We start from the raw sequence: 12,899 nt of genomic DNA, 5'->3' as shown, positions 1-12,899 counted from the left end.
CCCTCCACAATCACGATCTAGAGAGAGAGAGAGAAACCCCTTTTCCTGCTATATGTCTTGGGGACGACTCCTCCCAGTGCTGTCAATGGGAACATTTCCCCTTAAGGCTCATAACCACAGCAGGGTGGGGGGTTTTCATTGGGGATCACAGTGATCTCGGGCCAGTCATGAAGGCTGACCTACCTTCCCAGGGTTATTATGCAGATAAGTGTGTATGCCACCAAGCTCCCTGATGAGAAAGTGGGATGTAAATGTGACAATCATAATAATATTAAATAATAAAATTCAGCCTTCTAGTGTCTGCTGTTTAAAAAACAAAACACTGATGTGGCTTCTAATTACATCTTTCGCATCCCACTAACAACATTTGGACATGGCACCACCGACCCCCCCCCCCCCCGGCAAGGCAAAAACTGGGACAACAAAAAATAGAAGCAGCACATATTTACCAGCAACAGCTTCCAAAGAATGAAAATTGTCCCGTGTAAATAAGGACACAGATGGAATATATGAGAGCTGATGCTAGTCACATTAGGCGAGAGAGAGAAAACTGAGTCATTATTAGACAGCTCGTTATATCTCCCAATTTTACACAGCATCTGTAATTCTTCTTTCCTGACAACCCCAACATTATGTAATTCTCCAACTATGAGGTCACATTGTTCCCGCTTGTCATTCCGGCGGAAGACAGGCAGTCCTGACTCACGCATATTGTTTCAGCAATCCTATTATTGTGCTCCCAATTTGCTGCTTTCCACCCACACCCCAGTTTTGGCGCTGCCATCAGTTTCTCTAACAAGGTGGAGGCAGGAGGACGCATAAAACCCTACCAACAGATGGGAATGGAGGGTTGTGTGTCTTTATGTACTTATTTGCAGAAATACAAGTAGAATTTAAACTGAAATGCAGAAATAAGGGGTCCTACAAACGTAGCATATGCTGCATTCCAACCAGCATTTCGCTAGGTCACTATTTGAAAGAAATTGGTTTTTTTAATCCACTTTAAAAACAAATGGTCAGGGATAGAAAATGACTACCGTGTGTCCGTTAACTTTTAACTCCACCCTACAGGTATTAGTTTCAAAGAGGATAAATGTACAGAAAGCTTTTTACAGACATTCAGTGATAATTTTATATCTAGTGCAACAATAGTTGAATTAGGGTACTGCTTTTTGAAACGAGAGGTCAGCGATCTCTAGGCCCCTTTTATATTGATTCAAATAATCCAAAGGGTAAAAGTGAATGGAAACCAAATGTGTCATTTCAGGTGAGAATCCTTTATTTCCCCCTTGATATTTCTGTAGTCTCCCAATACCAAAATTCAGCATTCAGTCATATTTCCTCCTTTTCATTACAGCCTTCATATGCTGAGTTCGATATTAGTGGCAATGTGCTCGGTTTGATCTTCAACCAAGGGATGATCTGGTGAGATATTCTTGTCTACTGTAGCCCTTTGCTAGAGGAAATGCTAAATTAAAACTTAAGAACTGCATCAGACTGAGGATTGCTGTGCATTTTTGTAAAGCTCTTCTCATCACTCCAGAAGTGCATGCTAGACACATTTTGGTAACTTTTACTTGGAACGGTAACTTTTACTTGGAACATCTACCTATTTAAAAAGGTTTGAGGATAATCACACAGGTCCATGGGATATACAGTAGTGTCAACTTATGCAAGCTGATAATGCATTAAAGAACAGGGGCGAGGAAGAACAGCCTGTTCAGTTTGTCCCTAAGAAAGAAATATGGAACCTAGTATCATGGGATTCAGTTTATATTTGAATGATGAGCAAGATCCTACATTTTTCCATATTCTGCAGTCCAAGGAAGGACCATAACTCATTGATAGAACTAGTTACAGGTAGGTAGCCGTGTTGGTCTGAGTCGAAGCAAAATAAAAAAATTGAATCTGGGATGTTCTGCATGCAAAGCAGATGTTCTATCAATGAAAAAATTCCTTCAATAGCACCTTAAAGACCAACTAAGTTTTTATTTTGGTATGAGCTTTCGTGTGCATGCACACTTCTTCAGATACACTGGAAACGGAAGTGTCAGACCCTTATATATATATACAGAGGGTGGTGGGGGTGGGTGGGAATGGGTGATGGGCTGATGGGAGTGGTAAACCTGTGGGTGGCTGTTAACGGCTGCTGATGGCTGCAATTAGTCCTGGGGGGGGGGAACAAGGGCTGAGGCGCTAAAGAAAGCTTGATCATGCATAATGAGATAAGAATCCGATGTCTCTATTCATTCCAGGTGACTCCATGGTTTTAAGCTTGGTAATTAGTTCCAATTCAGCAACTTGCTTTACTCATTCCCACTCACCCCCACCACCCTCTGTATATATATAAGGGTCTGACACTTCCGTTTCCAGTGTATCTGAAGAAGTGTGCATGCACACGAAAGCTCATACCAAAATAAAAACTTAGTTGGTCTTTAAGGTGCTATTGAAGGAATTTTTTCATTGATAGAACATCTGCTTTGCATGCAGAACATCCCAGATTCAATTCCCTTTATCTACAGGCAGAGCTGGAAGAGACCTCCGTCTAAAGCCCACAAGAGCTGCTGCCAGTAGACAATACTGAGCTAAATGGACCCTGTGGTCTACAAGGCAGCTTCCTATCATCCTATGTTCCTTGATACTCACCAAATACGCCTTCCCACTTTTCCCCATTCACGTATGCTCCTAAAATTTTTAGCCTGTGCACCTGAAATTGAGCAAATGCTATAGATGCTTCTTTCTCAGTCCAGTGGGGGGTGGGGAGAGATCAGGCTGGATCACGTGACACGGCTTGGGTGACTTGAGCAGGCAGAGGAGGCTCTACTTTCTGTTATTTCAAAGATGAAAAAAGATTCTCCTACCTTGAATTTAGCTCTTCAATCTCCCTCCCTCCCCCTGCTCAGTCATGGGACTGGGAATTACAAAAGGAAAAAGAAGTCAAAGGTCAGGCTTGGCGCAAAGGACAAGAAGGCAATGTTTTCTTCTCAATTAAGGAAGAGAGGAGCCAGCCTCATAAAGGGCCCCCTCTTTTTCTTCATATAGGTCCTTTTTAAGAGACACCAGGGCTTTAGATTCACAGACACCCCCCCCATGTGCCTGCCCCAGATATACCAGCGAAAGTCTGTGGAATCCTACAAGTCCAGTAAGCTCACTGAAGAACCACATTGCCACTTGTAAGAGGTTCTTGTGTTTTCCTCCCAGTGGGCAAGGTTTGTGCGGGATCTTTAGGTTTTGAGGACTATCTGGGGCAGCTACTCCATCAAGTTCCCCTTAAAGCCCAGACAAATTCCACAGCTGGAGGACCTCCTGAACCAGTCTCTGTTTATTCTCCAGGCCAAGGGTGGATGCGGGGCAACCCAGTCAGCTGGGCGGGGTACAAATAATAAATTATTGTTATTATTAGGCCGGTGGTCCTTCTGGGTCACAGTTATGCCGTAAATTGATCCAAAGGCCACTTGCGGCCCACTTTGTCACTCCAGCACCTGGGAGTTCATGTAGAAACAGGCAGGTTTATGGAGACCTTATCAGGCTTGGCTCCACGCCACACCTTCTGTAAGCGCCTGTTGATGTTCCAACATGTCCTCCATCCATCCAAACCACACGGCTACCTTCCTTCATCTCACCCACCAAGGCAATTTTATTGGGGCACCTCCTCCCACCTAGATGTTTCTCTCATCCTGGACTGAGAATGGAACATTGGCTACTTAGGAAACGCCCAGTCCCACTACAGTAGGTGGCTGCTGATGTGATAGAGCTCAAGATGTCTGGTTCTGCCATGCTATCTCAGAGGAGGCTATCCGTATGCTGGCCTTATTTTCCCTTCGGCATCCAACCTTTCTCCTGTCTTATGCACTACAAAGGAACTGAGCTGGAGCCTCTTCTGCCTGCTCGAGTCACCCAAGCCATCTCACGTTATTATCCTGTCTGATCTGGGTAGTGGGCGGAGATGGCTCATCCGGATGTATCCCTAATGCTGAAACCGAAGGGACTGTCATAATAAGTAGCTATGGTTCCATTTTGCAAGACAGGCAGGGGAAAGCTCTATTTTAAGAGAGTTCGCTTTATAGTACGATCACATTGTAGTCGCTAACTACTTCCTTCCTGGCAGAACTTGCTCTGAGCCTATCCTTAATAGCATGGCGCCACAGGTGGCGCTGTGGTTAAACCACTAAGCTTAGGGCTTGCTGATCAGAAGGTCGGCAGTTCGAATCCCTGTGATGGGGTGAGCTCCCATTGCTTGGTCCCAGCTCCTGCCAACCTAGCAGTTCGAAAGCACGTCAAAATGCAAGTAGATAAATAGGAACTGCTACAGTGGGAAGGTAAACGGCGTTTCCATGTGCTGCTCTGGTTTGCCAGAAGCGGCTTTGTCATGCTGGCCACATGACCTGGAAGCTATACGCCGGCTCCCTCGGCCAATAATGCGAGATGAGCGCGCAACCCCAGAGTCGGTCACGACTGGACCTAATGGTCAGGGGTCCCTTTACCTTTACCTATGCTCTTCTATAGTTTGCTGTTTCTGAAGTGGATGCAGCTAAAGCCTTCCTGAAAAACTTTCTGTATTTCTCTCCCCCCCACTTCCTTACAGGATGGGATCCTTTTATGCACCAGGACTAGTCGGCATAAATGTGCTACGTTTATTAACCTCCATGTATTACCAGAGCTGGGCTGTTATGAGTAGCAATGTTCCCCATGAGCGAGTATTCAAGGCCTCCAAATCCAATAATTTTTATATGGGGCTCTTGCTGTTGATCCTCTTCCTAAGCCTGTTGCCGGTTGCCTACACCATCATGTCCCTGCCTCCCTCCTTCGACTGCGGACCATTCAGGTATTGGGGGATCCTGGTGAAGAACACCTCCTTAGCGTGCTCATTTGTCCTACCATGCACACTAGACCCAATCCTATGCACATTTACTGCTGTGTTTAGTGGGCCTTATTCCCATGGAAGAACATACATAATAAAGAATTTCTCTTAATCTTCAGGGTGATGGCCAACAATGTCATGCTGCTTCCACAATGGGGCTTTCCATTTCCTCCTCTCCCCTGCAGCATGCCAGCCTCCTGAATCTGCCCCAGACCATTGGAGACCCTGGTGTGTGCAGTGGACTGCAGGGAAGAGTCCTGTCAAATGTGCTGGCGCAATGTTAGCTATTGCCCTAGATTTTCTGATCAGCCCCATAATTACATATTTAATAGGTGTTGTTGTTGTTTAGTTGTTTAGTCATGTCCGACTCTTCGTGACCCCATGGACCAGAGCACGCCAGGCACTCGTCTTCCACTGCCTCCCGCAGTTTGGTCAAACTCATGTCCATAGCTTCGAGAACACTGTCCAACCATCTCGTCCCCTGTCGTCCCCTTCTCCTAGTGCCCTCAATCTTTCCCAACATCAGGGTCTTTTCCAGGGGGTCTTCTCTTCTCATGAGGTGGCCAAAGTATTGGAGCCTCAGCTTCACGATCTGACCTTCCAGTGAGCACTCAGGGTCACTGGTAGAGAAGCGTCCATTGTCGTGTAACTTTAAAGAGTTTTAAAGAAAGTGTACTCTGTTCCTCCAACTACTGCTAGCACATTGAGCAGTAGCACATTGAGCTAGCACATTAATCTCTCCCGACTTTCCTGACCAGTGTTTTCTTTCTTTGCTTTCCCTGCCTTACCTCTTTGAAAAGAGATGAGCTGTTGAAGAGGAGAAGCCATGGACAGTGAGCAGCCTGGTGTGCCCTAGGTGTCTTGATATTCCCTTGTTGCAGAGGGAACTATATACGGTAACATACCCTCCAACATTTCGCCGATGAAAATATACCCCACACATCTGACTGGGTTGGCCCAGCCACTCTGGGCAGCTTCCAAGATATATAAAAACATAATAAAGCATTAAACATTAGGAAAACTTCTGTATACAGGATTGCCTTCAGATGGCTCGGGGGTCGGATATCTCCAAACCCTCCAAACCCTCCAACTTTTCTCCAATGGAAATGGGGACATCCTAAGGAAAAGTGGGACATTCCGGGATCAAATCAGAAACTGGGACCAGATTCTCTAAATCAGGGACGTCCCTGGAAAATAGGGACACTTGGAGGGTCTGTATATAAGACTGTGCACTTAACCTGGAAGATGGAAATGGATCAGTACATAAACTAAAACTCAAAGTATCAGAGAAGTCAGACAAACTTCAGAAATAAAGCCCTGCTTTCCAAAGCAACTCTTCCCATCACCTCCCCACCCAAAATCTGCAATGTAATATGCCCGTAGATGGTAAAAGAAAAACAGAAACTGACTTCTTCAGAATATGCTCCACTATCACTGTATTAATAAGCATTTCTTACTGCCATTCTGCATCAGCTCTACACAAATTGCTCCGCAGACTGGATTAACATGTCAATGAGCCCTGATTTGATTTAGGAACTGTTTCTCTCACTGCACTGCTGGCTCTGACTCAGCGTGGAGCCAGTTCAGAACAAATTGTTCCTTTTGCTCCACTGTCTGGACCCTTCTTTTGTTAATAAGCGGTGTCAGTAGCAATCTCTGCTCAGACTTTTGAGGAAAGAAGGAACGTACTAAATTTCTTTAGGTTATTTTAGACAAGTCTCTTTGCATGTAGCTGTTCTACCCTTTAAGACTGCATCATCACGGCACACTGGTCTGTGGGCCACTTGACCTTGCACATATGAAGAATACGGTACTGTATAATGTCTGCTATCCTGAATTAACTAGGTGCCTGCGTTGAATCCCAGCTGGTAAATAACCCACTGTGATAGCTGTGAAATGGTTTAGGTTGATAAAAAAGACATTCTTGATCCAGCTCCTGCGGAATACAGCTCAGTGTACAAAAGTTTCCAAAGATGAGGATTGCTTGTCATGTTTCCTTTAGAAAAGAAAATGGAATGCTGTCCCCCCCCTCCCCCTAAGTCTATGTAAGTGGACTTTTTGCTACCTTTTATGTAACTGAAAACAAATTTCAATTAAATATTATGTTTGGGGGGGAAACAAAATGGATGCATCCACCTGCGTCTTGACATACTCAAAAAGAACTGCACAGTCTCGGAATCCCTCTGAATGGTGCATTTCCAAAAGAAGTTGATAATGGCCTCTAATGAGTACAGCATTTATATGTACCTGTTTATCATTCCAGTGGGAAAAAGAAAATGTACGATGTAATCCAAGAGACTATCCAACACGATTTCCCACCCTTTGTGGCCAAGATCTTCGGTTATGTGGCAAATCCAGGACTAATTATACCCGCCATTCTACTTATGATGTAAGTTGCTCCAATAAAAGTAGGTTGGGGACCTGAGAGGGAAGAAGATTTTTATTTTGGCAAGTGGTATCCTTAGGTTATTGGTTTAAAATTTGCTAGGATTTAAAATGTAGTGCTCTGTATGTGGCCTGAAATCAAACCAACCATCAATGGATTATGCAGAACCTGTCAAAAATGTCTTCCTAACCTAAATCATCTCCATTCCTTGTATCCATAATACGAATTATGTTGTATTATGCAATATTTTTTTGGTAAACCAGCAACACTTTTTTTTGTTAACCACTTTGATATTTTTAATGATACAGTTCTATATGTATATATTTTATAAATATTCTGTTTTAACCTTTAAACGCCTTCTGAAAACTTTTCTACGCTGCCAAGCTTATCCAGGCAATTAAGACAATCTATTTCTTTAATAGTTGGTGGTCTCTGATTTTAATTTTTTTTCTGTGGTTTTTATTATATATAGATTCTTGTAAAATGCTTTGATATTTTTTGCTAGAGTTGTAAAAGAACGAGGTTTTTTTTAAGAAAGTTAAAAACTGATGGGAAATGTGGATATTAACCAAAGCACTCATGAAAGGTTTAACTGATATTGCATTTCTTAGATCAGTATTGAGAATGCATGAATTAGGCAATGTGTTTTGGTCTCCCAAATAATTATACCTGCCTCTTTTGTCTACTTTTAAGCCATTGTAAGGTGTCGCAGAAATTTAACTGATATTTGATTTTGTAGCCTTGCTATATATTATCTGAATGCTGTGGCTGAAGCTTATCAGCATGCCAATGCAGAGCTGAAGAAGAAAATGCAAATGGTATGATTGTATTTTATCAAATTAACTTACAAACACCACAGGTGTTTTGGTCCATTGTTGAACCACATGGTTCAAAAATCCATGTGCCAGTTCATATGCTAACTGCTATACATTATTCTAGCATTCCTTAAGTACATATTAGCTCATCCTGAATTACCTGTTTCTTCTTTATATATTAAAACCACATAATAAATTCTCATATTCCTAACTTTTAAAGATGCACTTAACACTGATATAAAAAATGCGGCAACATTTTTATAATACGAAATCTACCCGTGTGCAGCTCTATCTAGGGGCAAGCATTTGAAAACGTATGATGTATCCACCACCCCCAGCCCCAGCCCCCCTCCACTGGCATAAATACACTCTCCAAATGTATGTCGCACCCCACCTGCAGAACTCCATTATGAGAGTACACAGAGGTTTTATGGTTTTTTTAGAAAACAAACCAGTTTTAACAAGGAAAAATGTTGGGTACAACACAGACGCTAACTAACACAATGCAGAGCCTTTTCAAATTCCCTTCGCTCTGTACTCAGATCTTGTTTTAAACTGCAATGTCTCACCCTGCTCATTCTATTTACCCTGGTATTTTTTTAAATTGCCACTTCCTCCCCTCAGTGTTTCTCCATCCCTGCTTTACTCAAACCTGTGCTGTTGTTTTAAACCATTTTCCTGTCCTGTTTCTTCATTCTCATATGTATGTGTTGCTGCATTTCAGGTAATTTTCCAGTTTTCAGTACATCCGGATTATATTGAGTACATTCAAGTCTTGTCCTGTGTTTTAGTTCTGCCTTAATTTGTAGCTTTTACCATATATATATGATGCTGATGCCTGAGTGTTGTGTCCGATGCTAGTCCTACTCGGCGTGGGCCAACTGAAATTAATCAGCATGACTAGCTAAGGTCCATTAACTGAGAAAGGTTATGACCCTAATGTTTTTATGTGCAATGTTCTATAGCAACGTGAAGATGAGAAAAACAAGAAGAATAACAAAGCTTCCACCAATCCCGCAATGCAAGATTTGGAAGACTTGCTTGTTCCACGTGCAAAGGCCATGGATGGACCCAAACCAACAGAAGGTAAAAACAGCCCAACCCACTGGCCTTCAATCAATGCTAGTCAATGTTATTCTTTTGGTAAATCCCTGGGCTCAGTTCAAGTACAGTATTGGTATACAAAGGCTTAAACAACTTGGGAATCAAAAACCTGAAAAAAGGACGAAGATTTACTCAGGATGCCCTGGTTGTTATTCCAGTTTTAGTTTCTGTTGGACAGGTGACTGCATGAGACAGGATGTTCTGTGCCCCCCCCATTAGGGAACCCCCTCCCTAAATGATATCACGTTGTCCCATGTTGGCGTCATTTAGGCACTAGGTGAAAACTAGGTTTACCCAGGCCTTTGGAATATAATCAAGCATTCTTGGTGACACTATTTATCTCTCTCTCTCAAAGGTGAGAAACCTTTCCCCCCCCCCCCCCAATGACTGGATTACAGTCTGGCTCACTTTACATAGACCATTTTAAACATCATTATGACATCAGGTAAGGGACGCAGGTGGCGCTGTGGGTTAAACCACAGAGCCTAGGGCTTGCCGATCAGGTCGGTGGTTTGAATCCCCGCAACGGGGTGAGCTCCTGTTGCCTGGTCCCTGCTCCTGCCAACCTAGCAGTTTGAAAGCATGCAGTGCAAGTAGATCAATAGGTCTGGCGGGAAGGTAAACGGCGTTTCTGTGCACTGCTCTGGTTCGCCAGAAGCGGCTCAGTCATGCTGGCCACATGACCTGGATGCTGTACGGCGGCTCCCTTGGCCAATAAAGCGAGATGAGCGCCACAAACCCCAGTGTCGTCCGCGACTGGACCTAATGGTCAGGGGTCCCTTTTGCATTTACCTTTTATGACATCAGGTGACAACTTCAATGCTATCATTTCTGGACTAAACAGAGACAAAGGATTTTTAGCATTGTATTAATTAGCTGACCAGTGCCAGGATGTCTGTTACACCTACCGATTATGCCAAATACTACTGTTGATTATGTAATTCTCAGGTTTTACTTGTTAGCATTTCATTGCCCTCTGACCTCACCGATAAGACACTTAGCCAAATCCTGTGTATACCATGCATCTGGTAAGGTGGGCTGCAGACCCTCTGGAGGTTGATGTTGAACTACCGTATTATAGAAGTTTAGCTAATGCAACTACTAATGGAGATATCAAGGGGGAATTTTAACTGCTTGCTTCAGTGGCTTTCCTGTGCACAAAAATAACAGCTAAATGAGATATGAAGGATGCATGGATGGATGGGTTAGTTAATATGCGAAAAAGCACTGAATGTTCCCTTTCCTTTTAAAAAGATAACAAGCCAGAGCCTGCCAACATTAAAAACACTCCTGCAATGAAGGAAGAGGCAAGCACCACCAGAAACAGTAATCCTGAGAACCCCGCAAGAGGAGCCACACTCCAGCCTCCTGTTGTAGTGACTCGGCCACCAACCCCAAGAGGTGGGCTGCCTAACCAACTGAGACCAAATCAAAAGATTCCACAACCCAGGCGGACCATCCCCTGGAATGGGAAGGGGCAAGACTCATTAAAAGGTAAAGGGACCCCTGACCATTAGGTCCAGTCGTGACAGACTCTAGGGTTGCGGGGCTCATCTCACATTATTGTCCAAGGGAGCAGGCGTACAGCTTCCAGGTCATGTGGCCAGCATGACAAAGCCACCTCTGGCAAACCAGAGCAGCACACGGAAACGCCATTTACCTTCCCGCTGGAGTGGTACCTATTTATCTACTTGCACTTTGACATCATTTCAAACTGCTAGGTGGGCAAGAGCAGGGAATGAGCAACGGGAGCTCACCCCGTCACGGGGATTCAAACCGCCGACCTTCTGATCAGCAAGCCCTAGGCTCTGTGGTTTAACCCACAGCACCACCTCATTAACTAGACTCATTAACTACTATTAAAATACAATTCATCTACATGTACTGGAAATGTATGCTGCACATTAATTCCTGCAAGTAGAAATTTTACACATCCACACTTGAGGTCTAAAGTAAAAGCAGCCTTCTGCGGTCAATTCTCCAAACTGTCGCCCCTTTCTTTTTGCATTTGGAGTGCTTAAACCATTGGGAACAATTCCATTTTTGAGGTGGTTTCAGAATGAGCAATGCTAACTAGGCAGCAGGTCCCTTGCTTGAGAATATAGACCTAGGGCTGAGGTAAAGAAGCATGAAAAATAAGGTTGCAACTAAGATGTTTTCATTCACTGTCCTGGCTTTTAAGGTGTTATATTTAGATGCATTTACAGGAGAGAGAGAGAAACCCTGAATGTCTCTAAAGGCTATAAAGCACTAGTTTTTCAATACAAAAGCAGCTACATTTTAAGAGTTGACAAGAGCAAAAGTGGTGACGTAAAAGGAGCCATGACTTGATTCCACTCCCTGCATTCTCACCATGACCAATCTGCAACTTGACAACATTACTACTAACCTACCTTTTGTGGTGGGTTCAAATGCTAGCAAAAAATGAGAATTGCTGCAACTCCCCCCCCCCCAGCAAAAATGCCCCTACATAACCTGGCTTGAAAAAAAACATCCTGCTGGCTCCTGCAGGAATCTTTTTTCCAAACCTCACTGCTGCAGGTTTGAATAGGAACAGGTGTGTACATGTATTTTGGTGGCTACAAGGAGTGTGGCCGTTTTTATTGCTTGTAACTACTTTTGTTGTACTTTGTAAATCTTTTCATGTTGTAAGCCGCCGAGCATAGTTGAACTATGGAAAGATGGCATACAAATAAACAATGTTGTAGGAACTTAGAATTTGTATATGTCCGTGTTTATTTTCCAAACCGCAGCTGACATTTAGTGAAAGTCTGTGTGGATAGTGAAAGTCTGTGTGGATATATGCATGTTTGTGCAAAAGAACTGGCCTAGAACTATAACTTTTAAAAAACCCGTTTTGCCTGCTATAGATGAAAGGCATTCCTGGTAAAAAGGGATGCTTCTTACTGGAGAGATTGGGTTGGGTCCTCTCTTTTGCCTCCACACCAGGGGGAAGAATCATTCCTCTATCGAGACAAACTCTTGCCTGAACTTCCAGATACCATTACTTGTCAAAGAGTCAACAGAAGCCTAATAAAGCTCTCATCTAGTGTGGAACAGGCAGGACCTGTTCCGAGGCAAGAGCCATCCCACTTTCCAGACTGACCCTGCTTAAGGTCAGACTGATCTGAGCAGCATTGTATTTATTGGGTCTCGAGTGATCCTTCCCATAAGACCAGGGTACTATTTGAAACCTACAGTATCTGAAAAAGGTTTCATTTGCTTATCTGCTAACTGCTCTTACACAAATTCTCAATACTTTCAGCAAAGGCACACCAGCTGCCTTTTTCTCCCCACCATCTTTAACATATAGTGTTTCTCTGAAAATAAGACACCGTCTTATATTTATTTTTCCTCAAAAAACAAAAACACACCATGGCCTATTTTCAGGGGGTGTCTTATTTTTTTCCTCCTCCTGCCATGGCCGGCATTGCTGCTACGCCTATCACTATGGCTTATTTTCAGGGTGTGGCTTATATTCATTGAATGCTTAAAATCCTGCTATGGCTTATTTTATGACTATGTCTTAAAATAGGGAAAACAGGGTAGGCAGGTGAAGATTTCTGAAGAACAGGAAGGCTTCCACACTATTTTGTAACATTTTGGTTGACCTAATAAAGGTACGTATTGTCCTTTTTTTTCCTGAGTGGCTATGACATCTCACCTTAAATCTTTGTGAAACAAACCAGCTTCAGCTCTAAAAAAAAGCCCCCAATGCTATTCAGAGGAGAAA

At 43.3% G+C, this 12,899-nt stretch overlaps 1 protein-coding gene across 1 annotated transcript in view; it reads left to right on the top strand.

Moving 5' to 3' along the window:
• Nucleotides 1-8,071, top strand: part of TMC2 (transmembrane channel like 2) — a 35,659-nt gene extending 27,588 nt beyond the window's left edge. The window contains exons 12-15 of the mRNA XM_035129461.2: nt 1,358-1,425; nt 4,586-4,825; nt 7,125-7,250; nt 7,987-8,071. Coding sequence (XP_034985352.1) covers nt 1,358-1,425; nt 4,586-4,825; nt 7,125-7,250; nt 7,987-8,071 — 519 coding nt within the window. The remainder of the gene's footprint in view (nt 1-1,357; nt 1,426-4,585; nt 4,826-7,124; nt 7,251-7,986) is intronic.
• The last annotated feature ends 4,828 nt before the right edge of the window (nt 8,072-12,899 follow it).

The sequence above is a fragment of the Zootoca vivipara genome, chromosome 12 (assembly GCF_963506605.1).
Source record: "Zootoca vivipara chromosome 12, rZooViv1.1, whole genome shotgun sequence".
In the NCBI taxonomy this organism is placed as follows: Eukaryota; Metazoa; Chordata; class Lepidosauria; order Squamata; family Lacertidae; genus Zootoca; species Zootoca vivipara.
This window is presented reverse-complemented; position numbering and strand designations above follow the sequence as displayed.